This window comes from Daldinia decipiens, assembly GCF_022478715.1.
Source record: "Daldinia decipiens strain CBS 113046 unplaced genomic scaffold F4813scaffold_1, whole genome shotgun sequence".
NCBI classification, from domain to species: Eukaryota; Fungi; Ascomycota; class Sordariomycetes; order Xylariales; family Hypoxylaceae; genus Daldinia; species Daldinia decipiens.
The window spans coordinates 1,801,040-1,827,839 of record NW_026054544.1 but is presented as its reverse complement, the minus strand read 5'-3'; the positions used below and the strand labels follow the sequence as shown (position 1 = coordinate 1,827,839).

At 46.7% G+C, this 26,800-nt stretch overlaps 9 protein-coding genes across 9 annotated transcripts; 5 read left to right on the top strand and 4 right to left on the bottom strand.

Annotated features, from left to right (window-relative positions):
• Nucleotides 1-5: 5 nt before the first annotated feature.
• On the bottom strand, nt 6-1,758 carry F4813DRAFT_20270 (uncharacterized protein). The gene is made up of 3 exons (XM_049239569.1): nt 824-1,758; nt 663-760; nt 6-510 (listed from the first exon to the last, which is right to left on the bottom strand). Exons 1-3 carry the CDS (start codon nt 1,557-1,559, stop codon nt 343-345), a joined length of 1,002 nt encoding a protein of 333 aa, XP_049105061.1. The 5' UTR covers nt 1,560-1,758; the 3' UTR covers nt 6-342.
• Nucleotides 1,759-5,735: 3,977 nt separating this feature from the next.
• Nucleotides 5,736-9,464, top strand: F4813DRAFT_342966 (uncharacterized protein). Its single transcript, XM_049241475.1, has 2 exons — nt 5,736-6,526; nt 6,597-9,464. Exons 1-2 carry the CDS (start codon nt 6,001-6,003, stop codon nt 8,735-8,737), a joined length of 2,667 nt encoding a protein of 888 aa, XP_049105060.1. The 5' UTR covers nt 5,736-6,000; the 3' UTR covers nt 8,738-9,464.
• A 51-nt stretch (nt 9,465-9,515) lies between these two features.
• Nucleotides 9,516-13,218, top strand: F4813DRAFT_342962 (fungal-specific transcription factor domain-containing protein). The gene is made up of 6 exons (XM_049241474.1): nt 9,516-10,303; nt 10,364-10,426; nt 10,488-10,739; nt 10,852-11,322; nt 11,380-12,088; nt 12,141-13,218. The coding sequence occupies exons 1-6, from the start codon at nt 10,259-10,261 to the stop codon at nt 12,653-12,655; spliced, it is 2,055 nt and encodes a 684-aa protein (XP_049105059.1). The 5' UTR covers nt 9,516-10,258; the 3' UTR covers nt 12,656-13,218.
• A 433-nt stretch (nt 13,219-13,651) lies between these two features.
• F4813DRAFT_20225 (uncharacterized protein) lies at nt 13,652-14,525 on the top strand. The gene is made up of 2 exons (XM_049239564.1): nt 13,652-13,727; nt 13,783-14,525. Exon 2 carries the CDS (start codon nt 13,966-13,968, stop codon nt 14,458-14,460), a length of 495 nt encoding a protein of 164 aa, XP_049105058.1. The 5' UTR covers nt 13,652-13,727; nt 13,783-13,965; the 3' UTR covers nt 14,461-14,525.
• Nucleotides 14,526-14,961: 436 nt separating this feature from the next.
• On the bottom strand, nt 14,962-15,982 carry F4813DRAFT_20221 (uncharacterized protein). Its single transcript, XM_049239562.1, has 2 exons — nt 15,967-15,982; nt 14,962-15,909 (listed from the first exon to the last, which is right to left on the bottom strand). The coding sequence occupies exon 2, from the start codon at nt 15,731-15,733 to the stop codon at nt 15,266-15,268; it is 468 nt and encodes a 155-aa protein (XP_049105057.1). The 5' UTR covers nt 15,734-15,909; nt 15,967-15,982; the 3' UTR covers nt 14,962-15,265.
• A 3,245-nt stretch (nt 15,983-19,227) lies between these two features.
• F4813DRAFT_384658 (uncharacterized protein) lies at nt 19,228-19,743 on the top strand (the record flags this gene model as incomplete). Its single annotated transcript, XM_049246121.1, has 2 exons — nt 19,228-19,377; nt 19,444-19,743. The coding sequence occupies 2 exons, from the start codon at nt 19,228-19,230 to the stop codon at nt 19,741-19,743; spliced, it is 450 nt and encodes a 149-aa protein (XP_049105056.1).
• Nucleotides 19,744-20,700: 957 nt separating this feature from the next.
• Nucleotides 20,701-22,726, top strand: F4813DRAFT_384657 (Apc13p protein-domain-containing protein; the record flags this gene model as incomplete). The annotated part of the gene is made up of 3 exons (XM_049246120.1): nt 20,701-20,922; nt 20,995-21,227; nt 22,426-22,726. The coding sequence occupies 3 exons, from the start codon at nt 20,701-20,703 to the stop codon at nt 22,724-22,726; spliced, it is 756 nt and encodes a 251-aa protein (XP_049105055.1).
• Nucleotides 22,727-22,899: 173 nt separating this feature from the next.
• F4813DRAFT_20166 (putative SPP30 protein) lies at nt 22,900-24,232 on the bottom strand. The gene is made up of 2 exons (XM_049239558.1): nt 23,595-24,232; nt 22,900-23,523 (listed from the first exon to the last, which is right to left on the bottom strand). The coding sequence occupies exons 1-2, from the start codon at nt 23,795-23,797 to the stop codon at nt 23,073-23,075; spliced, it is 654 nt and encodes a 217-aa protein (XP_049105054.1). The 5' UTR covers nt 23,798-24,232; the 3' UTR covers nt 22,900-23,072.
• On the bottom strand, nt 24,231-26,579 carry F4813DRAFT_20165 (DNA polymerase alpha, subunit B). The gene is made up of 3 exons (XM_049239557.1): nt 25,962-26,579; nt 24,582-25,908; nt 24,231-24,526 (listed from the first exon to the last, which is right to left on the bottom strand). The coding sequence occupies exons 1-3, from the start codon at nt 26,423-26,425 to the stop codon at nt 24,350-24,352; spliced, it is 1,968 nt and encodes a 655-aa protein (XP_049105053.1). The 5' UTR covers nt 26,426-26,579; the 3' UTR covers nt 24,231-24,349.
• Between the last annotated feature and the right edge of the window lie 221 nt (nt 26,580-26,800).

Below are 26,800 nucleotides of genomic sequence, written 5' to 3'. Positions count from 1 at the left end.
GTTTGCGTATCCCAAATGAAGATTCAAAGATCCCAAAATTAATGAATTAATCTGTAGACAATCTCGTAATATTCGTCAACAGCTGCCAGACTTTGCGAGCTCTGAGCCGACCCTTTCCGACCCTTTTTCTATGCCAAATGTTTCTCTTTTTTCCCTTTGCCTCCTAGTTCTAAATGAATGTAGATGCCGTCAAGTTTCCGTGTATGCAGATGCCGGCGCCGATACTAAATATGCTTCGCTTAGATGATGATAATGATGATAGTGATGCTGTTGCTAACGCCAAATTTCAAGATGAGATGAAAGGAAGGAGTGTGATGATCCGGATCACGATCACGATGGAGCTTATGCGAGGAGTACTCCGCCGACAACGGCGCCGATGATGACTTCTACTACTGGCCGCCTGGCAGGCAGCATGGCAGGGCCGGATTGGAGGCTTCCCTCGGCTTCTGAGGTCTGACTTGCTTCTTCGGGTGCACCTGGAGTAACCACCTCAACGGATGTGATTGTTGTCTATAGAGTTAACGGGTTAGTGGTTTGCTCTCTTTGGAAATGACTACAAGACTACTTGACGCTTAAGATATAACCTAGGCGTATGTTGCTACATCGCTAGTGGTATATCAAAGGTGAAAGTAGGAGTAGGACGGGTAAGAAGTAAGACATACCTTAGCGCCTCCAGGAAGCGTCGATGTGAAGGTAGATGTCCTAGGTGGCTTTGTAGTGCTGGGAGTAGGTGCGCTTGTTGCTGTTGTCAAGGTCGTGTCTATACACCGGTTAGTCCAACATACTCACGTTTATAACGGACTCTAGGAATTAGTAAACATACCAGGAGTGCTTGTCGTCTCAGCAGAAGACTCCGAGGTGGGTGATGATGCTGTTGTTGGCTCATCGGTAGTTGATGTAGTTGCTGCTGCTGCTGTTGTTGATGTGGGCACGTCGGATGTAGTAGTCGTTGCCACATCCGAGGTCGACTCCGCAGTCGACTCCGTAGTCGAATCCGAAGTCGTCGTCGTAGGCGTATCTACAGAGGTGGACGTAGAGGGTTGCTCTTCCGTTGTAGTGCTTCCACTTTCACTCGTAGGGGCTGCAGAGCTAGACTCCACGGACGTAGCAGTCGTGGTGATCGTCTCGTTTCCAGATTGTCTCTTCGCGAGCTGGACGATAGATGTCGCCAATTCCGGGTCACTCGCGTGGATTGCCTCCATGGCCGAGTGGTCAGAGTCATAGACGCCATGCTTATAGGTGACAGGGAAGTAAGCATGGAGAAACTCGTGGATAGCACGGGGCGAAGCCGAGCTCAACAACCGCGAGAAAGTCGAGTCATCACGGAGAACAACATGCTCAATCTCACTTTCGACCTTTTCCTCGCCGGAAGGCTTTTGGTGCAAGACGGCACTGGCTGAGCCGGCCGTGGCAAGCAGGCCCAGGAATAGAGTGAGGAAGAAGTGGCGGGGGGAAGGCATCTTTTCCACCACACGATATCGAATACAGCGTTTAGGTTGGGTTGGTGTATACGTTGCCTGCTGTTCACCTAGGAGACCCTTTTCGGAGAGAGAAGTCATATTGGAAAAAGAATGATGTTGTTGATTGGTACGACCGTTTTATGGTAAGCCGACTGGATTAGTTTCCGAGAAGCGAGAGAGCTAATGCAGACTATTGCAGAAAAACGCTTGGGCAGTGGGCGGCAAGATTTTTGGGGCGACGACTACTGCAAAAAATACGGTACTCGATATGCAGCTCCACGGGGTTCTAGAGTTGCACAAAAAAAGAAGCAAAGCTGGCAGAAGGGGTCAACGATATTTCCGAGAGAGAGGTGAAGACCCAAAACCCAAAGACTGAAAGCAAGTAGCCTATCCAAAGTACACAAGTTCGTATATGATCCCTGGATACATAGCGTGGCTTTGACGTGTACCGATTTACCGGATGCTGTGGAAACAAGGAAAGCAAAAACAGGTTCGTTATGATTTGTTCTTTATTCAATGGATGTGGTTTGACGCCTTTCTGCCCAGTGCTGAGAGCGCCGATAGTATTATGTACGTTAGTTATGTAGTGTATGTACCCTAATGTAAGATATCGTGGCTGATGGCTTAATCCTCGAAAACTGGTGGAGACATACTGTAGCGAAACCCTATCTGACACACTGTACGATGTAAGGAGGCGACCAAGTACACTAGATTCATTTATCGAGCTTGACTTGAGGCAAAGGATTTCATCTTTGCATACAAAAACCCCTCGGTACGTATTAAGTCATATACTAACTAGCCTCTAAGTATAAATTATTTTGTATTACCTATAGTCTTGATAAAGGCTTATAGGTTTTAAATAACAGAGTCCCCGTAGATAAGTTGTCAGAATTGTTCGTTGTAACTACCTATGCACTAACCATACTTTCGTACGATCGAGGTTGTCTTGGCGCTGCGTAGGCTGAGTCGAAACCCATACTGTGGTCATGGTGACGTCGCTTTCTGTTGAGAATACGAGGTTTCCGCTGTTTCGTCCAACCCCCACTTCAAGCTCCTTTCTTTTCTGGTCATATTCGGTGCTAACTGGTGAGCTAACCCGGGTGGCGTGCCGTCTGCTCTGGCGAGGAGACAGCTGTTTCAGAACAAGAAGGGCGAATGGAATTTTTACATACCTGTTACCTAGGTTGCACAGTGTATGTAATTGTGCCGCCGCTATATATAGCACCCTGATAAGATGTAACCCCTGATCCTGGCCAATCACCAAAGAAATATGTACACGTCCGCCATAATGTATTCACTGATTCGCTAACTTTGACAAGACTAGTTTTAACTTATCAGTTTACCTCTCTTCTACCATGATTTTATTCGTCCAGTCTGTCCTAAAACGTGACATTTGGCTGAAATGTCTCAAACTAAATCTCATCATGTCTTAACTACCTTGGATACATACAGGTTAGCCGCCACTTTGCCAAGTCAGACCTTATGCGGTTAGAGATCAGCGGCTACAGGGCTGAACGCTTGGCACAGTGTTGCCGCACGTGGTAGATAATGATTTATATATATGACTTGACAATACCTCATTAACATCTCGTAAACTACAGCTATGCTATCATATTACAATTATAATAAATGTTTGCCATATTGAAAGGCCAACCAACCTGCTAACTCCGACCAAGGAATATACAGTACGACTTCCATGATATGGATCCGCGTCTCGGGATTACACGGAGGTCCGGATAACCACGCTCATACGGTTGGAAAGAGCTTCGGAACCGTGCCTATGTATGGCAGGTCCGAGAGACATTATAGATCAGTATAACTAATCCGAATAACTAAGAGTACCTAATATAGTAATTACTCTAGACGAATATTTAATAATATCGGCGCATAACGAGCAAGCAGTGGGGAAACAGCATTTTTCTGAGTTCATGCGTGGGGAAATGTCGATCTAACCAATGTTAATGCCATGGACTAGATATTTATAGTGTCATTTTATATTAGCAATAATCAATGCTTATGCGAGCGTGCTACAGTACATGCACTACTTATATCAGCAAATCAAGACCTTAATAAAATGATCCAAAACAGTCAATCAGATTTAGACGAGCAATACTGAAGCAACACGCTCTCACCTAAGGACATAATTCTGCATACAATTTATTAATTTATCAGAAGTATGAAGCAGCAGCGAGTCTTTACATCAATGGCTCGCATATAATAGAGATGTTTACCCATATATGTAAAAGGAGAATGTAACAACCAGGTTAACTGACGAGATATAACAGCTGGAATCAATAGATATACTTTTTTTTGTCCGTTCGGTGTAACCGCTCAAATATATAGAACAGGGAAAGAGAAAAAGCAATACCCGAACGCAAATACAATCGTGCTTGAATCTCCATGAGCCAGTTCACTGGTCTTCGAATCGTTGCGCAGGATATAGTTTAATCCACAAAGAAGTTTTCTCTCAAACCATATAAACCTTCTGGTCGATCTAATCTCCCTCGGCGGCATTCTCTACGTAAAAATGCCAGACGAATCTCACAATAATGATATTCATTTCGGCGTATATGGGAATACCAACGGTCACGCCCTCGGGGAAGTGCTCGCCATTGAGGATAACGCCTCTAGGTGGCACAATCCGCTGATGGGGTTGGGGACAGAGGGTAGACCCGTAAGGCTTCTTCTATATACGCAAGAAGATACTTATATTAGTCAACCCGTATCACCGTATTATCGCTAGGGCTTTGTAAATTCCCCCGGATTTCATTCAGTTTCTCGTGCAGCCGAGGGTTCTTTGTGAGTAGATAAGTGAGGCCTAATGTGAATACTAAGAAACCCGATCAAGTCGAACATCGTGAACTTGGATAGTTTAGCTTCGAAAATCACCACGATTGAATATCGAGTCATCTCGCCCCCTTGATTGACTTCTTGTATGGCTTTGAGAATAACAAAGCAGCATATTGTTTGATAGCTAGCTCCTGCTCCGTCAACGCTTTGTCAGAGAAGCCATGTGCGAGTAACTTGCGGACATATCCATAGTAATAACCATCGGCATTGATGATAACAGGCTCACCCTCTACGGCCGAGTGATATTTCTTATCCTTTATAAGTTTGAGATGGCCTGGAGACCTGTGGCCATATATTTCTTTCCATTGGGGAGGGTCGATATATGAGAGTTCGTTAGGGGATGTCCCAACTACTGGGCCATATTTGTTAGGAAGTTCTAAGAGAGTAGTATGTGTGACGCCTCTTGTACAGCGGAGGGCAAGCCACCACGGAGTCGCTGAGGCTATCAGGGGGCCAGGGTATTAGGACAGGGGGTGGAAATAGATATTGCATACGGCGAGGTAGGAGTAATATGGGATGGGCCATTTAAATATTAGCAACTAACTACTATGTAGTGTCTTTGTGCGAATCATATATGACTTACTAGAAGATAGATGTTTAGCACAAATGTGGTGTATTCACCGATGCCGAGAGGCGGGATAGTAGAAGCTACTGCTTCCGAAATGGCTATCTTGATACATATCTTACCAATGCTTTCTTGATTAGAGGAGCATATCGAAGGGATGAAGACCTGGAACAGTAAGCTCTGATGATTATGAGTTATGAGTAGCTCAATGTCGGGGACGGGCAATATATATGAGTGTCTAGGGAACGGTATTCAAAGTTCTATGTCCTCAAGTGTCAAAATTTTACACAGTTGATTATATTGAATATAAGTATAGCCTACTGTGTAGCTCACTGGCGCTTGAGGATATATGATTTACAGACATAACCCCTTATACGAACATAATGGAAATAAAACAGGCTGCGGACGGCCGCTCTGACCGGATCTCTGACCGGAGTCTTTCGAGGACCGTATCCTGTAGTTTATAATTGCTAGGCATGCGTAATTTTATACATATATCTCTGGATCTTTTCCGATCCCGTATCAGTTTAACAGCATCGATGCTGGAAGTCAGGGTTCCACCAGCCACATAATTATGTAATATCGATTTAAATTAACCTCATGAGAAAAGCGTTCTAAATCGCATGTACATAGGTAGCCTTGTTACACTACGTGTAGTTACATAAATGCTTACCCGAGAATAGCATACATATTTCAAGTACCTTGTTGAGTACGACGCGAACAGAAAAAGACATGTGAAAACAGTAATTGTAGACTATGTACGCAAGTGCTAGAAAAGACAAGACCCACCAATCGCGCCAATCGTTTAATAGATCATTTAATGGATCGTCGTAGCTTACCTAGGTAAGTACTTTCTAAGGGGTTCAATCAATGTCGGAATACTTTTTAATTTTTTTAATTTTTAATTTTCAAGATCTTTGAAAGTTGTTCAGTAACCCCCTCCTTATCGTAGATCTTTACAACTTTATCCCCACGATATGATTGCTGTCACCATCAGCCTGCGCCCTCATACATTTGCATAACTTATTCCCGGAACATGACGCAAAGAAGTTCTGGCTGGGACTGAATGAATTGCCTCCACGTTGCGCGCCTAAGGTGTGCCTGTCAACTAACCGGGTCTCGATAATGCCTGAGCACCTCGACCCGCCTCCACAAGATGCTTTGAGACTCCTCTCACGATCTCCACATCCTTACCATCGTCAGCACTCCGAGCTGCTGGAACCATCCGACCGCTTAACATATGCAACCTTGGGAGGAGACCGACTTAATGCACAACCTACCTCTTCCGGTGTTTCGAGAGAAATTACACCAAGTAGCGACAGCGGCACCGAGGCCGATGATGAACACTTCCTCAAAGGCTTACCAGCGCCGAGAAGGTCGCGAAAGGGTTTACGGGGGCGCAATGAAGTCCTGTCGGGTACTTCGACTCCGATACCGTCCCCTGCTGTCCTCGAGGAAGAAGGGAGACGAATATCCTATAATATGAAGAAGGATGAGTCCATAAGCAAAAGACCCCAAAGTCCGGCCGACAGGGCGCGAAGGAGGAAGGAGATTGTCCGTCGCTCTACCGAATTGCTGCTCATCGGATTACTTGGTGTTGTGGTTTGCACAAATGCCTATGTCCAACCCATACTTCGTAGATGGAATCGAGGTGCGCTTTTTTCCTTTTTTTTTCTTGCATAGCTGAATTAGTTATTGGAAAAATACTAATGTAAATATAGAGCTTTATATCTGGATAGGGATATCAGTTTCTCTGACATTACTATATCCCTTGAGACTTGTGGTATGGGCTTACTGGCACCGGGCGCCCTCGAAGAAAATCCCGATATCTATACCATCATCTTTTGATCCAGCACCATTATTATATCCGTCGGCCATCACCATCTTTGTCTCGCTACTTCTCGCCGTTGATAACGAGGCCATAATCCTACCTAGCATAATACTCGCCATATGTTCCTTACCGCCGATGTTACTCCCCACCTTGTCCAGTGTTGGTCCAGGATGCGATTCCTTACATTGGGCGCTTTCATGCGCACCCCTACTCCTAAAAGAAGCTAACTGGCTCAACGCCATCCAGACGAATGTTAGAGGAACTGAGTTCCCAGTATATGTTTCGCTCGAAACTGCAACACTATTATACCCGTTACATCAAAGCCTCTGCTCCATCCTGCGTACTTTAACTACAACCAGTCTTCTTACAGCCGAGCTGCAAATATTGTCGATCTCGCTCATCGATCTCCTATTTCTCGCATCTTCACCACAGGCGGTAATCTTAAAGTCACTACTCTGGATAGGAGGTCTTGATATCCTTGTTTTGTGTGATCAGCCTATCAAATGGGGTATCTCTTTGGCTCGTGTACCTAAATGGCGCTTTAAGAGAACGCCTAGCTCTTCCAAGCCGACATCTTCTTTCTTTTCAAGTATCATGCCATGGAGGAGAGTAAGACACGATCTGTTCCATGCGCCAGTAGACAGCTCATCCTGCAGTTCCTGCGAAGCGTTTGATGGCCCCGAAGACAGCGACGACCCGGCATCTATGGCAGCCGGAGGACCTACCCGCGTGAAAAGCATGTTTGACAGCGTCAGTTCTACTAGGATCGAAGAAAGCTCACTTTCTGCTATTAATATGGCTATAGATACAAAGCCTGGAACAACACCACTCCGCCGACATACTCTACCCAGCACAGACAATGTACCGCGCAAATCTCACACACATACCCCGTCCGGCCGGAGGAAGCGAACCGCTTCTCGTTCCGTACGTGCTTTCTTCTTGCTTACGCAGAAGCAGGCTACAACTAGGAAATGGATTTATGCCGCATATGTTTATATCTGTGTTATTGGCGCTGTATTCCTTCCCCTCCCCTTTGTCGGTGTTAAGACCGTTATTGCAGATGACGCACTTCGTGGCCATGAGCCTGTAGGATGGGCTTTGGGCTATTTATTCGGGGATCTACCACGATTTAGGTGGGAGGTTGTCAGTCGGAATCTAGAGCGATGGATATGCCTCCCCTTAAGACCATCTGACGAATTTGAGCATCTTTCGATAGGTTGGGTCAATGATCTCCGCCAGCTGCATGTTGGCCAGGCTAATACGCGTCTTATATTGAGCGCGTATTTCGTGGGTGTCATCGCAATAGGATTGGTGGTCGTGTTTCGGCTATCTCCTATCTACGAGGTAGATACGCGGCGAAAAGTTTTCCATTTCATGATGGTCGCCATGTTCTTGCCGGCTACTTACATAGACCCTACGTTTGTAGCCTTGGCACTATCCGTCGTCCTCGCTCTCTTCCTTCTGCTCGACCTTCTCCGCGCGAGCCAACTTCCTCCGCTGTCGAAGCCGCTGGCTTTTTTCCTTGCCCCGTACGTTGACGGACGAGATCTTCGAGGCCCGGTTGTTATCTCGCACATATTCCTTCTTATAGGTTGTGCGATTCCTCTGTGGCTGTCGCTGGGTTCGCTCCCTCGTGTTGGGTCTGGATGCCTCGACGGCTGGGAGGTACCCACGAGAGAAATTAGCATGGTATCGGGTGTCGTTTGCGTGGGGCTAGGTGACGCGGCCGCTTCTTTGATTGGAAGACGTTATGGGCAGCGGAAATGGCTGTGGGGTGGCGGTAAGAGTCTCGAGGGGAGCGTAGCTTTTGCGTTTGCCGTCTTCGCAGGACTTGCCGCCGCCCGCCTGTGGCTACGTATCGGTGGATGGCCTCAGACAACCGGCAATTCAGATACATGGAGCGCCGCGGCCCAGAAGATGGGGATATGTGCCGCCACCGCCAGTCTCACGGAGGCAGTCCTGACTGGCGGCAACGATAACGTCGTGGTACCTGTGGTCCTGTGGACATGTGTAAAAGGGTTTGGTATTTAGGTTACCACTGGGGGATAGGGGTAGGATGAATGAATGGTTAAGAGTTCGGCGTCCGGTCATCAAATTCACCAGCATTTACGAGGCCTTCTAAAAGGGGATCAGAAGGCACAGATCGGCGGCCCGGCTTATAGACTAAGATATACCCGCCGGGCTCGGCCGGCGTTTATTAACACGGTAACGTATACATATCGTTGCATAATGAATGAAGAAAAGGGGGCATGAACTAAGACCAATCGATCTAATATTAGCTGGTGATGGATTTAGCCATATTGCGATGTGGCTGGCTAGGAAATATAGATAATGAGATATGTATATTCAAATGATGTTGCCTCTTGACGAAGGTATGCCTTATCTCCCGGCGTATGTTAGGCAGTGTAGAGCACGAGGCGGTACGAGGATGAAAAAACTGCCAGCTAGCGGCTTTAGTTACCTGTATTCTCATCTGCTTAGGGCCATTTTTATGAGCGATCATCTATTAATTCGGAGTCCAAATTGGCTTTATCCTATGTACATATAACACATCCTAAGGATGAGTTGTTATGACGTCCGTGTCATGGTTAATCCCAGCTCAATCGACCCCTGATAAGATATGTACTAGCATGGATGTGCTAGTTACATTATTTTCAAAGTAGTTTCAAGTGTGGCTGTATGGCTGTGTGGCACTTTATACGACTTTGGAACATTGTTATCTTCAAGCGGATACCTACACTGTACGGTTCAGGACCTGGTCCACGTGCAGGACGGGGTAAAATAACCTTAATAATGGAAGAATGCAGAAAGAACCTAAAAGTTTAGTTACGGCACTTGCTTCGTAAAGTAGTGCACACTAACCTAGTTAGTTAATAAGTACCTAACCTACCTACGTACATACTAGGTACGGAATTACGGAATCAATAAGAAGCCTTGACCCTTCGATTTCGGGTTTAGAAACAGTCAGTCCCGTTGCCTTCTTAGTTCTTGGCCTACAGCCTAGGCACAGCATGCTACGAACGTTAGGTACTAAAAGGCAATTACATAATTTACATATAGTACATACTTACAAATCTATCCTGCTCAATCAAGATACACATCAAACATACGTCTTACTCACACATACCTCTTAACATATATCTTACAGAGATCAAGAGACTTCCACCGGAGTCACAAAGCACAATACATCCGCCTTTCCAGAAAACCCGAAGGCCTCTCATTGTCTACCTTCTCTTAGAGACGTAGTCTTACAGTCATAGCATTCCGCCGTCCACCGAGGCGTTTGATCCGCCCCTGGTAAAAGGCGTTAGGCAACCTCAATTCGTGTCGCATTTCCTCCACCCGGCCGCAATCGATAAAGATATTCCTCATTTTTCATACGAAGCCTTTCCACATATTCACGTATTCACATATTCGGGATACATCATTGTTGACTTCATACTGAACCCCACTATATTTATCGTGAAGATTTAAATGATAAGCGCCAGCCAAGTCTCATTCGTAGACTTGGGGTGCAGGACTAAAGTGCGGGACTAAGAGAGGTCGATAACCATGGCATCTAACTCGTCGGGAAAGCCACCCAGGGTCCTTGCTTGTGTGAGTTGTTTGTACCACCAACCGCTTCAAGGTCGCCATCCTCACTTCATATTTACGTAGGTTTTGTGCCAAAATAGAAAGATCAAATGTGACCGCAGAACTCCGTGTTCCAACTGCATCAAGGTGAGTTTTGGACGGGGAAGTCTATCCCCTAAGCTTTTCGGTCCTGACAGATCGTGGGCAGGCCAACGTTTCCTGTACTCCAAGTACCCCGGCACCTGCACGCAAGAGACGGAGGCCCAACCAAGACTTACAGCAGAGGCTCGCCCGGTGCGAGGAGTTGCTATCCGAATATGCCACCGCCAAACCACCAGCTCCCTCGTCCACCGAATCACCAAGCCGAGATGAGTCTTGGAGACCCCTCGGGAAACTGATAGTCGACGATGGTGGGGTTAAGTTTATAGATAGTTTCCTATGGGCTACTATTCATAGCGAAGTGAGTTCGTCCTTCTCCCGCGCCACTGCTCCCTAATATGCTACTCGTTTTCGGTTCAACATGTCTCCTTTTGGATAATTTTGTGTTTAACTCCTTCTCTTGCTTCCACTAGCTCTCGGCCATGCGCGAGATACTCGAGGATGAAGAAACAGTAGACGATCCATGTACTCCAGCCGAGTCGCAAATTTCCGATCTCGATGCAGGACTCATATTATCAGATACTTCTAACACCGATTTAGAAGAGCTACATCCCGAACCAGCTCACGTATTCCGCTTATGGCAGATTTTCATCGAAAGAGTCAACCCAATAACTAAGGTGATCCATGTTCCTACAGTCCAGCCTCTGCTCGTCGAAGCAGCGGCAAGTAGAGCAAAGATACCTAAGAACGCCGAGGCCCTGCTATTTTCCATATATCTAATGGCCACCGTGGCTCTGACCGAAGATGAGTGCTTGGAGCGGTTTGGGTACACTAAAGATGTGGCTTATACTCGCTTTTCCAAGGGTTGTCGTTCAGTTTTAATGCGCATCGGCATTCTAAAAAACTACGACCTAGTTGTCTTACAAGCCTTAGTGCTGTACTTGGTATACACATGTGCTGCCACCTCTCAATCAGACCTCGGCTAACAGCACTTCCACCAGTTCTCCCTGCCAGGTCATTATGACCGCCACGCGGCATGGATTTTAAATGGCGTCACGGTGAGGATCGCGCAAAAAATGGGACTTCATAGAGATGGGGAATTCCTCGGACTATCCCCGTTCGAGACTGAGATGCGGCGACGCATATGGTATCAAATTATTTTGCTTGATGCCATGTACGCACTTATGTCTGGCCTAGGTCATTCCCTTCTCCCACGCTCCTGGGACACAAAGACACCCTTGAACCTCAACGACTCTGATCTTTACCCTACCATGACCACCCTCCAACCCAAGGACAGTCCGACGGACATGATATTCCGCCTCGTATGTTGCGAGCTTGCCGCGACCATGGTTGACACCCCTGAGCTTCACGCGGTCATCATGCAGAATGAGATGGGGGTAGACAATCCCGAACCCGAAAAAGTCGAAAGGGCCATCAAGCGTATCGATGAGTTGGATAGAACTTTGACGGAGATACTCACCAAGTATAGTGATCCCTTAATGGGACCTGTGCACGTCTTAGCGACCGAGACGAAGTCAATAATGGTCGACAAGTTACGAGAGCTCGTTTGCCCACTCAGAAGTCAGCCGGAATGGGGCACCGAAATCTTAACGCCTAAAGATAACCTATTCAAGCTGTCTCTCACGGCAGGGGAGCAGAATTTGCGGATGTACCAGATACCTCATACCGGGGGGTTTTTCCTCTGGTTTGGTAAGTGCTATGGACTACGGTCGTCGATTTCATACTTTGCTAATACCTACAGTAATGTCACATTTTCAAATAGAAGTTTTCATATATATGGTCGGACAGCTGAGCACACGCACATCTGGGCAGCTGGTAGAAAGGGCATGGCGGGTGGTCGAAATGTTCTACCAATACCACACGGAATTATACGATCTCTCGATGAAGGCGCAGATGGCGTCCGCTATCTTTACAATACGAGCTTGGAACGTACGAGAGAGGATACTTCGAGAAACAACGGGATCTGCTCCGGAGACGCCGGGCTATATAGTTAGGCTGCTAAGTCTTCTTCCACCCGACGAGACTAGGCATACGCGCACCGATGAAGCGTCTACCGTGACGAGTCTAAGCGTGAGCCCTGCTGCGCCAACACAACACCCCAGCACAGAGGTTTCTTGGGATCAGATGCTTGGCTTTGTCGATGCCAATTCCATCGATTGGGGCGATATGTTTTCGGTACCGACCGGGGGGCAACCGCAGCCGAATTTCGGAGGTTATGCAACGGTGTTTGGGGGAAACTCGATTAATTGGATGTAGACATCTCATCGGAAGAATTAGAGGATACGGACGTTGCCACTCACGTACTGGTGTTTCATCCTGCTTTCGTGTTTGTTCTAATCATGACGAGGTACTTGCTTTAGCCATAGAAATGGTATAGCAATAAAGAAACGAAAAGGTGCGCCGCTGTTAAACACTTGCGGGGTTGGGTGATATGCGCTGAGCATGTTTGCTCTATTGAGATCGAGTACTAGCGGATGCATCAGTAGGATAGTCGAGGGGTACTGACAAGGACTGGACGAACACCTACTCGGGGGTTGTTCTTGATATCTGACCAGCTGGCTTGATAGGATATAGCATCACAATGCTGTGTAATACTACTCACTATTGTAATAGATGAATACACTCTAAATAATAGTTCCTTACACAGGCGGGTATTTCACGGTGTCCCCCCGTTCTTACTATCTAGGAAGTTTACATATATTCTGTATACCTCTATCGTGTTAATAGACACTTTACATGACCGACCCTAGGAGTTGATATCCACATTAGAGCCTATTAAGGGGCTATTGTCGGGGTTCATTGTTAATAGTAGTTGAGACTGCACCGGACTCGTGACCTTCATCTTCGATGTTACTGGAATTACTATCGATCCCGTAGACCTGCGATGTATTAGATAGTTGGTCCCAATACGTAGGGATCTACCCAGTTAACCAGTCGGTTCTCGTGAAATATGGCACCATACCTAGCACCAACAAGACTTATAACTTATTCGTTCAAGTCTCTTCTAGAAGACCTACGAGATATATTATTATCGGCAACCTATGTGTAGGCCTGAGGACACGTCATATCAACTACTAAATACCAAATCTACAGCCTCTAAAAAGATACCTATCTGGACGTAATACATTTTACAGGTAACAAATAATAGGATATATATAATCCTCAAAGCCTATTGTATTCAAACAATCGCCTTTTCTAACATCATTCAAGACCACAAATAAAGCTTTCTTTCTTCTGGCTTGAGACAACTAACTATAAATAAATAGTCTCGGGCGTAATTTTCTAAGACTGTCTGATCTGCCGAGTCTTCGTTCGTCATATTCTCCAGGTTAGCTACCTAGTTATGACTAACCAACTTGATCTTTTTTCTAACTTAAAGCCAGCTTCGAGTTAACCTGATCGCAGCAGGCCTGCGTACAAGCATCACCATCACCATCACCATCACCATTATTAATGACTCCCCTCCACATCTCTCTAACACTCCCCTATAACATCTTCGCATCCCCTAACCCTCTTTTCCCTAGAACCACGTCCTCTCCCAACCGCTAGTCCATACAGAACCCCCAATGGCTCTAAAAGGCACGCCCCCCCTCCCCAACAACAATGACAGCAACTGGACGCTCATGTACATCTTCCTTGGCTTAGTTCCGGTAACATTCACCATAATAGCCGTATACGCCGTATGGCGGGACAAACGTACCCCTTTTCGAGACATCGAGATGGCAGCCCTGCCCTCGCAACGCGTGTTGCCGTGGCGAGAAGCAATCGCGGCCTCCGAAGGACGCGGGACTGGGACCGGGGAGTCCTCCTCGCGTCCGGAAAACAACCAGGCCCGGATAATGGTCACGAGACCCTTGTCTATTGTGCCCGTTACGCCAAATAAAGTGCGGTTTGGTGGACCGCCGGGCATGAGCATGTGGCAAAAGCCTAACGGCCACCGGGGGAAGGATGTAAGCGCAAAGGCGGATGCGGTTAAGGCGACGCCGACCAAGCAGCCGCATAGGAAAGTTGTACTGAGAAGCATGGGTAGAATTTCTGAAGAGCTCGAGGTGGCTTTCTAGCGTAGATATTACTAGCGATACCGATGCCCTAGAGGTTAGTTATATGTAAATATATTCACTTATTGTTCCTGTAAGTTCCATGTGACGTATGAATATCATTTCCTACTTCTGAAAGTGGCTCGGAAAATAAGAATGCTAAAGCAGTATGGGAGCTCTAAAAGGTATTGTCGTTGAGTATTGCTTCATACTTGCTGCAAATCAGAACTGGCACGTGGATCCAGTTAAGAAAGTTACCCCCCACTTACATATCACTCAACGAGATCAAAGACAATGTTCTAAACCGCATGATTCGCAATAACGACCCTTTGAGTAGGCCATTCGTTGATTTTCATACGCCGCGAAGCGTCTAGTATCGGTCTTACGCCTGATGTGGCCGAAACACTATACTAAGTTCAAGTATCAACCTCGCCAAAAACAAGACGCCTTTTCGTGATATGCCTCATCCACATTCCACGTGTTACTCCTAACGCCTCCATATTCCGCAGTCTAATGAGGTACCGTTTCTCCCCTGGCCTGAATTGCGAAAAACCAGTGTGCATATGAACCGAAGTCCAATTGGGTATCAACAAAAGTATTGAAGAGTATAGACAATTGAAAAGCAAGCAAACGCTAATTCGAATCAGCGGGTAGGCGTTGCTGGTAATTCAGCCCCGATAAGCTTCAAATAACAATAATGGTTGGTCGAATAAAATCCTCGACCTCCTGGGTAATTGATGTCATCATCGTACAACAAGGTCGCATAGCTACGAGGCTCGTACTTCTGACAACGTATGAAGCCTATAGCTTCTACACTGATCTCAGGCAATCAGTGGTTCGAAGGTTGCCAGATGCCCGCGCCGAGAGGTTTGCTGATACCGAAGCCAATACCAACGGCAATGCCCACTATCAGTAGACCAATGAGGATTTTAGCAATGATTCTGTTCCTCTTACTAAGACGAGCTATGCACTGGCAAGATCTGTTGTTGATTTTGGCCGCCTGTGCCTTTTGCTGCCAGTGTTCTTGTCCGGGCCAGACAGGGCAATCTGATTTTCGTCTAGTCCCAATGGTTGATGTCTTGTTCAGGTGTTCAGAGGATTTGACCGGCATCATTGCTTCTATGTCGGTGTCGAATCCATTCGAAGCGGTAGTAGAATTTGGTGTCGATACGTTAGAACCTCGGCGCATCTCCCCACCTCCTTCCAGGCTCCTCTCATTACTAGGTGGGTGGAGTTGTTGGGTAGTAACAGTCAATTGACCAGACTTAGTGGCCTTCTCTATGGTAATTGAAGCCATTTCCCTTAATGATATGGAAAATGAGAACCGAGGTGCACTAGTGGTGTCGAATCGAGAAGATATTAATATGTAGGTGCCGCCGTCCTCAGAACCGAGCTCGCTAGAGGGCAAACCACGGTGTTCCAAAATGAGGAACGCGACGGTGAGAGTATAAGGTCGGGTTGGGGAAATGAGTGCTAGGAGGAACCGTTAGTCAAGCGAATGACTTCGTGGATAACAAGTACTAAGCTCACCAGAAGCCGCTAGAGGGCTAAAAGACAAGGACGCGCTTGACTAGGCCGGGAATCGGGTCTAGATGAACGCAATTGGAAAGAGCAAGCTAGAACTTGCTCTGCTCTTGCGATAGTGATCCAAGGTGGCGCTGGAGACGGGATCAATCGATTGAAATAGGACCAAGGGCGTTCAGTCTTTCAGTTCATTGATACTTCCTTGAGTCGACGATTTAGGTCTTGAGATAAATTGGAATAGAGGATCGACGCAAAAATCGAGGGTTGATAAGGAAGGTGCGAATGGGAGGAAGAGAATGACTGCGATCTATGTATGCATGTAATGGCGTATGCTGGATGTATGTACGAATGTAGTATTGTATGTGTGTATGTCCACTAATAATACTACATGTGTAATGCCCAGCAACTAAAAATGAAACGAATGAATGTCTTGTTGCCGACAAGTCGTACGTGATCATGCAAGGAACGAGTGACCCTAGGCCTTCGAGGGGCAAAAAGAATAAATGGCAAAGGGAGCGAAAAGATGTATGTACGAAAGTAGTGGCTGAGTTAGAGTAAGTGGACGAGTAATGGAGTTTTTGTTCCAGACTTCTGCAGTTTCTAACTTCGCTAACCTTGTTTAGCCCATAGCGCGCATCCATGCGCCTGATAGATGCAGGAGCCAGGGGAGCCATTAGGTCAATCAAAAAGGGGGAGAACAGGGGTGGCTGGCTAGACAGGGTCATATCGCACAGGCCCATGAGGGGCTCGACCACTTAAGAATGCTAAAATCTGGAGTTGGTGGCCCCACAACGCTTGTACCCGCCGCAACAGCTTCCCCTAGGTAATAACCTAATTCGTCAAGTTCAGAAGCTTTTCTTTTCCTACACGTGGGTTTTAACACACATACATTCGTGCATCTTCAAATGCAAGACATTGGCTAAAAGATATACATAATAGCGTTTAACCGCTGAGAACTACTCTTCGACAAGTTTATCTGCTTTATATGTAGGTATAACTAACTGTAGTGTCTCGTAACTATCAAATTTCATCATTCGTACTTGTAAGTTTTCTTTTATACTTTACGTACCGTTAGCGTCTCGCATGAAACAGCACCTAATTCTTCGCGAAGTTTACGCGAGGTTGAGTTTTGAGGGTTTATTAGCTAATCATTACATCGTATGTACATAAAGACACAATATTGGTAACAATTGCGAGCTGTGCTCGTTTATGGTATTGTAATGAACATTAGCGTAATCCTTTTCGTTGGATACTGGTCTGGGCTCATATGCAAAGTTCTCCATAGTTCCAACACGCGTTCCATCTTAGGTTAGCTTGTAAAAGGATAAGAGGTACATACATACATAGATCGAGGTTTCCACGGACCTTTTGATCGGAGCATTGGTGGCAATTTTCTGGGTTAAGTGCTGATTACAGAACGTCTACCACGGTTCACTTACATACACTAGAGATAACACTTCGTGCGTATTCAACATATTCCTTGCATGTATGTACATACGTGCGTTTGCTGTAGCGTAGGTAAATACATACACCATCTTCAGGATGAAACCCAATGGTCCTAATAAACCCAATGATCTTTCCTGGAGGATTCTTTTCCTGGCTTCAGATCTCAGTATAAACCCGACAAGCACATGGCACGTTGCATAATAAATTACGGGGATTTCCGACTTTTCGGCCAGGACAAGCGGCAGGCAACGCTGAAAATCCTCAAACTGGATATAGAAGCCGAACAGGAACGGGTACGCGTACGGGATCTTTTTACCTGCATGTATCCTCTTGGCGGGGCACAGCAGCAGATAACCTGGAAATTATTACGAAACGAACGCGATGAACGAATTGAGAAGACAGGGGTTTAGTTACATAGATAAGAATTGATAGCTCAAAATGAAATAATGATCGCTTCCATATTCAGATCCAATACCCGTTTGTTACCCTGTTTATTATCAGCTAAAAGCTTACATTAATTATTACCAATGTTAAACTTGTCAAGATACGTGCCGCTTCTAGCCAATATATCTATAACCTTGAAGTACTATGCTGCTATGTAAAAGTTGTTAAGCATAAATACATATATATTTATTTCCCCACTAGCTAATACATAGTAAATGACAACATCATCGCCCCTGTTAATCATATCCATTTATGATTTAGGTATTAAGAGCTTACCTTGGTAATTATGTATTGACTACGCGTGATGTATGATGGTACGTGCAATATAGCTAGGTAGATCGTCATATTGACATGCTTGATGAGACTTTTGCGGCGGTCATTTCTCGTGGCTTGACGTGGTGCTACTACATAGAACGACATCCGATCGATCTGCGAACGTTGACAGATCTACTTACGATCAACTTACTTTTGATCAGCTGACCTTGACTCGTCGCGCTTCCCGACCTATCTTATATCTTACGCGTCCGTTAGTCTTTTCGAACATTTGCTTTCACCAGTTCACAAGCTCTTGTCATGTTCAACGTACAACATGTCCGACCCGATTTTCTGACGGGTAATTATTACACTCGATCGTCTCAGTTCAACATAGGTTTACGGACTAGCGAAATAAATGGCAGTCATCATACAATTGTGTAGGTATCTGCATGGTGTATGATTATAACTAGTGCATCTAATGAGGCTCTGCTGGCACTCGTATATGATATTCTGATTTATATACGTTGTTAGAATCGAGCCTGCATAATCTCACTGCCGAATCATCAGCGTACACGGGGAACGAGCCGAATCTTGCTACAGCAAAAGAGGAGATGATCGGAATGGCTGCATGTTGCTGTCCCTTCTAGACATGTTACTATATACTTGGATCTATATTTTCATGGTGTAGACACATGCACCTATGTTGGGATGCAAGATTCTCCGCATGCGTGTAGTTTGCTGCAGTGTTTCGATTAAAACGGCATTTAAGGCAACGTGAGGGAGTTTTGCAGAGAGTACGAATGTACAAATGTACGTCCAGACGGAGCGTTCCTGCCTCGACCAGTTGCTTCTGTGTAGCATATGTATGCTTCAGTTACCTAATTCCAAAGTATCTACCTGCCTAGAATGCAGTTGCCTCTTTACACATGCCGTCAGGTGTTCGTATTTTTGTCTCGTCTGATTGCAGGCAACTTCGAATTTTTTTGACCATCCCAAAACTACACCGGTCAGCGCATACCTCTTATTCCTACTAGAATTTCAAGACTAGACTCTACTCTAACACCCTCCTCTCCTCCATACAATTCCAACTCCAAAGAGGATCTGATATCCAGTCTATTCACCATGAGATTCACTGCTATATTTGCCATTCTCGCCTTTGGCAGCTGCTTAGGCATGACGGCAGTACTCAACTCGTCTAAGATTGCACTTGGCATTGAATCTGCCATGGCGCACTCTGGTCTCGACAAACGAGATGCCTTCACTTGTTACGGCGTAAGTCATATGATCCTCTCCTATTCACTGCATCTCATACGGCCAAGCTGACACGGTATATCATAGTCTACCAACACCTCGGTCTCGGACTGCCAGAAGATCATTGACAGTATTCGAATCGACGAGCAGCAGGAATTCGCACTCTACTCGGGTGTCTGCGCTGTCTGGAACCAAGGATCATGCAGAGTCCGCTTCTGCGCCCAGCCCTACGTCAACAGACCCGTCAATAGATCTGCAACCTGGCTGACAACCTACATAGCCAGTCCACTGCTGGACGGTTGCATCGGCAAAGGAAATCTAGGAGTCATGGCGGACCACACTAACATCAACAGTCACTACGGCACGTACCGACTATGGGTAGATTAATTCTCGAGTACATGATGTGGGAGCAGCCTGTGTTGTTCTCATAGGGTCTACGATGAGATTTCAGGGACATCATGGTACCGACTTTCTATTATGTAGCTTAGACGAAACTCTAGCAGAGGCTGAACTCAGTCGAAATACGCATGAACGAGTAACCATGTACTCATAGCATTTGTCTTGATACTCAAACGTATCCATTACTATGAGGTAGATGGCCTTGAAAATTAATACCTTGGCCAAGTATGGCTTTAGGAGCTACAAACCTCTCAGAGTAGATATATTTTTATTAAGCTGAGATTTTCCCCCATCATTCGACAATACTATTGGCTTTTTATTCATTGCAATGAGGATCTCCTATTAGTAGTAATTAGCGGCCTGCCTTGTTGAGTTGTATGCTGAGTTGGTTACTAGGCATTTAACTTCTACGGATGTTCTCTCACGGCCACTTTCCAGGCCGCATTGTTCTAAGCTTCTAGATCATTGCTGGATGCTAAGACGGGAAGGTTTGACAATTCCGCGAGTCTGTATTTACTTATCTTGGGTACACTGGCTGTATTAAATTTTAATCACAGACGCATTGTGATGCAGGCTTTGAAGCACAAGCGTTCATTTTGGTCGAGCTAAGGGGGGTGTTACTTTGCCCCTTTCCTAAGCACGTTTAGTGATCACGATTGTTAATTTAATAGACTCGCCCGAACCTTCCAAGTAACTTGAAGTAAGTAGCCCACTGCAGCAGCAAAAATCAGCCGGTCTACTGGGCAGGCACCTATTAATCGCCGTTTCCATCTGACAATTTTCTTAGAGTTACCTAGATAAATCAAGCAAACATTGACATCATCTAACTAACTACCAGACACCTTTTAAAAGGCAGCAGCTTATTCAAGACCGACTTCTTGATCTCAGCAACTATTCCATTTTCAACTTCCCTCCAGGATATTACATCGGCTCGCGATATTCACCATGTTTCTCATGCGCATGGCCGCCTTAGCCGTCATCACGACCGGCATCCTTAATCTAGTACCTTCTACGGCTGCCGTCGCTATCAAGGGTACGGGATCTGCCTCCTCGTCTCAGTTCATGCAGGAGACCGTCCTCCGCGACATGATTACCGACTCGGCTGTTGGACATGCTAAGCAGCGCCGCGACGCAGTTCACCGTTGCTACGAGCCTGCCTCGGAAGTTGTAAGCAACCTATTTATTAAAGACGATTATGTGAAGAATACGTATAAATACGCTTGCTAATACAATATATAGGGCCCAGTCCCCTCTGCTGACGACTGCCTTGGCGCGATCAAGCAACTTCGAACCGTGCAGAACGATATCACGGTCAAACTAGTTGAGGGCTGCTACCACGCCGTATCCGGCAACTGCACCGCCTCCGTCTGCCCCCAGCGCATCGGCACCTCGACTATCTCCCCTGCGCTCGCCGCTCAGTACCTTTCCGACTCCGTGATGAGCGAGTGCATTTCGAAGGGCCACCGCGGCTGGTACGTCGATAGAGACTATGGAATTGGAGTTTATCTTACTTGAACGTTCTGACATACGGTGGTTGGAATGGTGAAACTCGTCCTGGGGTATCGTTGAGATGGGGCTCATATGGATTCATAGCAACTCGCAGGTTGAAGTTATGCTAAAGGGGGTATACTGAAGGTGATATTCTAGCTCTGTCGAAAGTAGCAATCAACATAGCAACCAACGATGAATCAACATTATGCTCGTTTTATTTACGCCTTGATACTCACAAATTCTACTATGTAGCTCTCTTTGTAAATTACTTACTAAGTTGAGTATAGATATGGTTTATTAGAAATCGTAAGCCACTCTAACATCAAGTGTATGTAGGACTCGACGTAAGAATCTCGGCTAGTTCAGAAGAATTTCTCCAACCATGTTTCTCTAAATACATCGGCAGGGCTTTGAACGGGATAGGTCTTCGGTATGTCTTAACGGAGAGTGATGATAACCCCTAATTTCCGATTAGGTACAATGCCGTAACACACACCGTTTGTGAGATCGCTTACGAGTGTCACAGAAATAGTGCCGTGGGAGGACAGCCAGCTACACATGCAAGATTTGATGCCTCACACTGATATAATGAGCGACGCTGTGCGAGCTGCGATCCCTTTATAAGTAGGGCCGTGGTACGTTGTGGAGCCTTTTGGGAGTATCTGGTCGGGCCGTCTGTTACTAAAGGGATGCCATATTGTACACTTTTCGGTTAGATAGACAGTTCCGTTCGTAGTTGAGAGGAAATCAGATGCGATTCCCTGTATGTATACGCTGTGGATGTGAGGTCTACTAATAGGTACCCTGAAGTATAGGTACATTCTGGGAAAGGGAAAGCGTCCGCGGATCTCGAGCTGCGCGGCTGGAAAATAATAATGCGCCACACCTACAACCTTACCTAAGCATGCTGGGAACATGTATGTGTGTTGCATCCCACCTAATCCCACTGTACACAAGGTACAATATTAGGTACTTAATACACTATATACGGCGTCTTCAGTTCACATGTAAATTAGGTACCTACCAGTCAACAACACCTTAGAAACACGCCATACTACATATCTAATCGAAAAAACCCGCCTATACAAACAGAATGGTATTTCCGCCCTCACTCCTAAGGCAACTAATTACCCTACCTACTCCCAAGCTAACCCACCCACCCCCCCAGAACAAAGACAGCTGCTACACGTACGTGCACATGCAGCGCCCGCGCGACGCCGACATGTTCGAGGACTTCTGCAAGGACAAACTTCCCGACGACGACATCTACGTGCCGCCGCACCACCAGCCCATCAACCCCGAGGACGAGGACGACGTCGTGCCCGACCAGCATGCCGCTTTCGGTATTCAGAAAGCTACCCAGCGCAGCAGGGAGGCCGCTTGGAAGGATCTGGGGCTCGCCGAGCTCATGGGCAAGGGGCCTGTAATGGGGAAGTCGGGGGGTGCGGGTCGAGCTTCGTATAAGGGACTGCCGCGATGACGAACTGGCTGGCTTGTGTTGTTGGGAGGATGCGGCTTCGTTGGTAATGGGCTAGAGAGGCTTATAGAGGCGTGAGTCTTGGTGGGGAATTGGCGTTTTACGGTGAATCGGCGTAGTAAACATAATCCTTCTTTCTTTCTTTCTTTCTTTAAGACAGTCGCGTATTGACTTCGGATTGCCTTGATATCGTAACTCACACCCTATCTTCTGACCCGGTGATATCGTGCTCCTAATATAAAATGAACCCTATCCTCGATCCCCGACTGGCAAACCGTCCCGAACGCCGTTGCAATGCTAGAACCACCACGCCTAGATTCCCCCATTCGCTCAAAATATCACCCCAGTCTCAGCCTTTCCCCAAATACCCCTCCCTCTCCATAACCTCCGGCGCGAACTTAACCAGAAAAACCGTCCGCCCGGGCCACATCTCGCCCTCCTCCTGCTTACCGACGCTGTGCGCCGTGACGCGCGCCGGGAACGCCGAGCCATCGCACACGCCCTCGACGATACCCGCCACGTACGCCGCGCAGTTGAGCTGGCTCATGTCCTTGGGCACGCTGATGTAGCGATTGACCAGCGGCTCGTTGTCGATGATCATGTACTCGTCAGGCTTGGACGGATCAGACGACTTCTCCAGGCCGTCGGCTGCTCGCCCAAATAGGTGCTGCCACACGTTGATCTTGATGAAGTGCAGGAGTGTGATGATGTTGAGCGGGCGCGTCTGCGAGCGCGGCGGTTCGCGGTATAGGAGGAGGTCGAGGAGCTTGAGGCCGATGGGGTGGCCTTGGGCGTTGAGTCTGGGTCGCATTAGCCACTCGAGCTTGCTTGCCTGCCTGCCTGGTCTCGGATAGCTAATTAGCTAACTTACCGCTTTTCTAGGTCCTGTATACTCTCTATCTTCTTCGAGGCGTATCCTACCATCTCGGAGAAAAGGTAGGCGAAGCTGGAGCCGCTGAGTTCGGCGGCTTTGGTGCGGTTTAGCGGTCGGTGGTAGATTGTCTTGCCGCTCGTCGGGTACCGTAGGCCCGGTTGGTCTTTACTGCTGCCCTTTATGGGCTGGAGATTTGACATTACTCTTGTCTAGCTAGTGCGTTCGTGTACGTCAGGGCATGCGATCTGGGTTTATGTATTGGGGTATACCGTCTCGGGTAGTCTATCATGTATTGTCGCTTCTCCGCGAATAGTTGCTGATCTGGATGCTGGTCTGGAAGTTGGAAGTTCTTGGGGTAGGTTTAATGTTGCAGATGTGGAGCTCTTAATTCAAGTCAGCAGTACATAAATGTCCATGTACCTTTTCTCTGTACTTTATACGTGAAAGGTACATCCCTCAAAGTTACCCGTCTTTCCCAATTACAATAACCGGTACCTACCTAGGTAGCTACCGTACATTCTAACCTCTAACCTCGTATTATTACATGTATGAGATACATAGGCGTCTAGAAAAATGTAATAAATAATCTCCAAACTAGTTTAACCTTTGGGTATAATTCTAGTTAGTCGGACAGATAGATCCATTGCATTATAAGTAGGTAGTTAGGTTATAAGATGATCAGCCGGCATTCATATTTTATCACGAGGTTCCTAAAGTCCGTCTTGATAGGTACATATGGGCAATTATATACATCATATCCTCGTGATTTCAATCTTAGCCCTTTCGAATACTTTGTGACTGACCATGCCTCCATTCTTTAGCTCTTCATCTGTCACTGTCGGTGGAAACAAAGTCATCCGAGCGTACGTCCCTGCGCCTCTCCTTTTCGAGAGGTACCCTGGGTTGATGATTACAACACTCTCCACGACCTAGCACATGTTAGTAAGTATGTCTGATAAACAAAGAGTTACAGTATATACGTACCCTTGCAAACGGAGGCAAAGCACTCGGAATGATCATAATATCAGGCCTCACCGTCACCATCTCTCCCAACTTTAAATAGCTCGTGTCAAGCATGGCACCAGGTGGAAGTCCATCTGCCGTTCCGACCTTGGGCAGCTTCTGCCGGTCTACTGGGGGGAATATAGGGAAATAATGTCTTTGCTCAATCAAGTATTTAGGAGCTCTCGAGAACAAGTGGTTGTCTGGAGGTCGGCTACCGACAAGTTCCTCGTGCTGCAGGCCCCAAAGGATATCCTGGGACGAAATTCCGAGTACCATCTCATTAATGGATAAAGTCATAGGATTGCCGATTATACGTGCGACCTTAGGTAGTCCTAATTCTTTTTTAGGGAAGGGATCTTGGGGCCAGGATACATGTTTCTCGATAACGTCGCGCACGGACGGTACCAACAGAATGGTGATGGTCGGGTTTGATGCAACAAGTCGGTTCAGGGCTGGGGAAATCATGTACTTAAAAACTGTAGACATTGTTGCGGCATCTTGATCTACAGCCGCATCTTCTGGGAGATCGAAGTCGCCCGTGGCAATCAGAGGGTGGTCGACGTCGATAAACGGTCCTGTTAAGATGAGGGCGTCGGCATACGTGTCTGCCGCTTGGCTGCAGAGGGCGTGAAGCGGCTCGAAGTCGAGGTTGTCATCAGCTGAATAGGGACCTGAGCCGAATATTATATTTAACGGTGTCGGCTCGTCGTCTGAGTCCATTGCGTCTGGGCCACCCCGAAGTTTCTCCCGGTGAAGCTCGATACCGGCCGGCGTAGATGCAGCGCTGGGTAATAGGGGCATTTCCAGTACTTCCTGGACAAGGAATTCATTCCCGGACGAGTTGATACCCCTGAATGCGACGATCTGTCCCGGGAAAAACTGATAGCGACCATTAAGCTTTTGTAAGTTCAGGGGGATTCTTCGACCTCCTCCGGTCCGCCTCGAAGTCTCTAAAACAAGAGATGCTGCATTAAGCTTGCCTTCTGAAGAATCAGACGCAATTCGGCCTACAGCAACGATTTCCGTGGTACTTTGACTGGCCGCACTGCCGAATTCGCTCTCGTCTATGTCTTTATGATCTCTTATTAATCCTAGAAATTCGTCTATCCGGTCGTCTAAAATCTCAGATGCTTCTGAGGATTTCATAGCGAGCGTTTTGTAACCTAGTTTTTTCATGTCTGAAGCTGCGGTTAATTTGATCCGCGATTCTGAATGCGGTGCAATTGGAGGCTCAGGGGGTTTAAGATGGTTATTGAGGACCTCTATCACCTCCCCTGGGTTTTGGCGGTCATTAAAGGAAGTTGCTCTGCAAATTCTTAGTCTTCGTTATATAGATATTATATTCTGATAGTGACTTACGAGTTAACATTTAGAGACTCCAATTCCCGAGCCATCGAAGGGGTATCGGGCTGATTTCGTCTCTTAGAGGCATTCTTGGAGGCGCTCTTGTTCAACTTTGCCGTAGCTGGAGTACTGGGGACCATTCCTTCCAACATCCCGTAGACATCCCCGCTACCCTTAACATTGCTGCGCGGTGTCCCAGTCGAGCGCTTCTCCGTCTTGATATGGACCTGATGCGTTCGATTGCTTCGCTCCAAGGCATCTTGGATGTCTTGTTTGAGGGCCCGCAGACTTTCCACGGACAGATTGTTCCCGTCCATGTCCATTTTTATGCAGTATGATTCCCACTTGAAAAATAAGTCCTGAACAGACAGGGAATGTATCCGCATGATGGATCGCAGCTCGGAGACGACATCGGGCTGTAGTTCCTTGTTCGGTGCACCGAACTGCTCGTTCAGCTCTACTAAGTCTGCCTCTGCCATGGTCAATTGGGTATGATCTTGATTTGTGCTGTGCTGTTGAATGCCAAACAACGAAAATTCTTGCCACAGTCTCGCCTTATAATTTACTGATTTAAAACTCGACGACGCGCTTTTTCCAACTTAGACGCGTCTTAAGCTAAGTATTCGCGTTAAGTGGTTTATCGGTTTATCGGTTTATTGGTGGCCTGTGGATCCCATTACTTAGGTACAACTACAATACGTTTATGTAAGGGTGGTAGGTGCAGACAATCTCAAAGTTACATACCCCCTGTTTTTAATTTTTTGTGGAAATTCCCCTTTTAGGTACGCTTAGGGGCCTTTCACCTTCGGGTTCAACTACATATGTATACTACATACCTACCTATCTATACTATA

What these genes read in the sequence shown, in the direction of transcription:
- F4813DRAFT_342962 (XM_049241474.1), top strand. Translation starts at nt 10,259, where the DNA reads ATGGCATCTAACTCGTCGGGAAAGCCACCCAGGGTCCTTGCTTGT. An exon ending in CGTGTTCCAACTGCATCAAG is followed by an intron (nt 10,427 to 10,487) that starts GTGAGTTTTGGA and finishes GATCGTGGGCAG; the next exon opens with GCCAACGTTTCCTGTACTCC. An exon ending in AAGCCTTAGTGCTGTACTTG is followed by an intron (nt 11,323 to 11,379) that starts GTATACACATGT and finishes CACTTCCACCAG; the next exon opens with TTCTCCCTGCCAGGTCATTA.
- F4813DRAFT_20165 (XM_049239557.1), bottom strand. Translation starts at nt 26,425, where the DNA reads ATGGCAGAGGCAGACTTAGTAGAGCTGAACGAGCAGTTCGGTGCACCG. An exon ending in GAGTCTCTAAATGTTAACTC is followed by an intron (nt 25,909 to 25,961) that starts GTAAGTCACTAT and finishes AAGAATTTGCAG; the next exon opens with AGCAACTTCCTTTAATGACC. An exon ending in CTTTGCCTCCGTTTGCAAGG is followed by an intron (nt 24,527 to 24,581) that starts GTACGTATATAC and finishes AACATGTGCTAG; the next exon opens with GTCGTGGAGAGTGTTGTAAT.
- F4813DRAFT_20221 (XM_049239562.1), bottom strand. Translation starts at nt 15,733, where the DNA reads ATGGCTTCAATTACCATAGAGAAGGCCACTAAGTCTGGTCAATTGACT.
- F4813DRAFT_20225 (XM_049239564.1), top strand. Translation starts at nt 13,966, where the DNA reads ATGGCTCTAAAAGGCACGCCCCCCCTCCCCAACAACAATGACAGCAAC.
- F4813DRAFT_20270 (XM_049239569.1), bottom strand. Translation starts at nt 1,559, where the DNA reads ATGACTTCTCTCTCCGAAAAGGGTCTCCTAGGTGAACAGCAGGCAACG. An exon ending in TGAGACGACAAGCACTCCTG is followed by an intron (nt 761 to 823) that starts GTATGTTTACTA and finishes ACCGGTGTATAG; the next exon opens with ACACGACCTTGACAACAGCA. An exon ending in CGCTTCCTGGAGGCGCTAAG is followed by an intron (nt 511 to 662) that starts GTATGTCTTACT and finishes TTAACTCTATAG; the next exon opens with ACAACAATCACATCCGTTGA.
- F4813DRAFT_342966 (XM_049241475.1), top strand. Translation starts at nt 6,001, where the DNA reads ATGCCTGAGCACCTCGACCCGCCTCCACAAGATGCTTTGAGACTCCTC. An exon ending in ACTTCGTAGATGGAATCGAG is followed by an intron (nt 6,527 to 6,596) that starts GTGCGCTTTTTT and finishes ATGTAAATATAG; the next exon opens with AGCTTTATATCTGGATAGGG.
- F4813DRAFT_20166 (XM_049239558.1), bottom strand. Translation starts at nt 23,797, where the DNA reads ATGTCAAATCTCCAGCCCATAAAGGGCAGCAGTAAAGACCAACCGGGC. An exon ending in ATACAGGACCTAGAAAAGCG is followed by an intron (nt 23,524 to 23,594) that starts GTAAGTTAGCTA and finishes AATGCGACCCAG; the next exon opens with ACTCAACGCCCAAGGCCACC.